This window comes from Brienomyrus brachyistius, chromosome 10 (assembly GCF_023856365.1).
Source record: "Brienomyrus brachyistius isolate T26 chromosome 10, BBRACH_0.4, whole genome shotgun sequence".
NCBI lineage: Eukaryota > Metazoa > Chordata > Actinopteri > Osteoglossiformes > Mormyridae > Brienomyrus > Brienomyrus brachyistius.
In genome coordinates, this window is record NC_064542.1 from 23,217,333 (window position 1) to 23,217,837 (window position 505).

Sequence of the window (505 nt, forward strand, 5' to 3'; positions counted from 1 at the left end):
TTCCAAAAGCGGCGAGACGGCGGCGGCTTGCGGAGCGCTGCGGAGCGGAGCCGCTCGGACTGAGGTGCCAGCTCAGGCGGCGGGTCCACTTGTCCTGGGACTTTATCTCAAGCTTTAGCGCAAAGTACAATTAAAAAACGCCGGACTATCAGTATGCGCAGAATGTGGCATGAGCGATAAGGAGGTGTCCTTTTGCGATGCCCTTAGAAACGTACAGTTCGGTGGAGTTACTGCACCACAACTTAATAATTCACAAAGCTGAATGCTGAACAAAGTGAAGAGGTCAGAGCACTGATTAATCATGTAAGTGCCCTTTCTTCATTTCTTATGGATACATCACTGTGCTGGGGATCATCGGCGCTGTCAGTGGCGTTATTGCTGTTGTCAGGCCGCTCACGGGGGCCCCAAAGTCGGGAGTCAACCAAAAGCCAAGCTCTTATCTTTCTCCGAATTTTCATGAGACTTGGTCTAAAGCAATTTTGTAAACCAATGACAGGAGAAGTGA

At 50.1% G+C, this 505-nt stretch overlaps 1 protein-coding gene across 2 annotated transcripts in view; it reads left to right on the top strand.

Moving 5' to 3' along the window:
* The window catches only part of wu:fb13g09 (ATP-binding cassette sub-family C member 5), a 21,605-nt gene continuing 21,100 nt past the window's right edge, over positions 1 to 505 (top strand). For both annotated transcript variants that reach the window (XM_049029029.1, XM_049029030.1), the window contains exon 1: positions 1 to 303. In XM_049029029.1, coding sequence (XP_048884986.1) covers positions 302 to 303 — 2 coding nt within the window. In that variant the 5' untranslated portion in view covers positions 1 to 301. The remainder of the gene's footprint in view (positions 304 to 505) is intronic.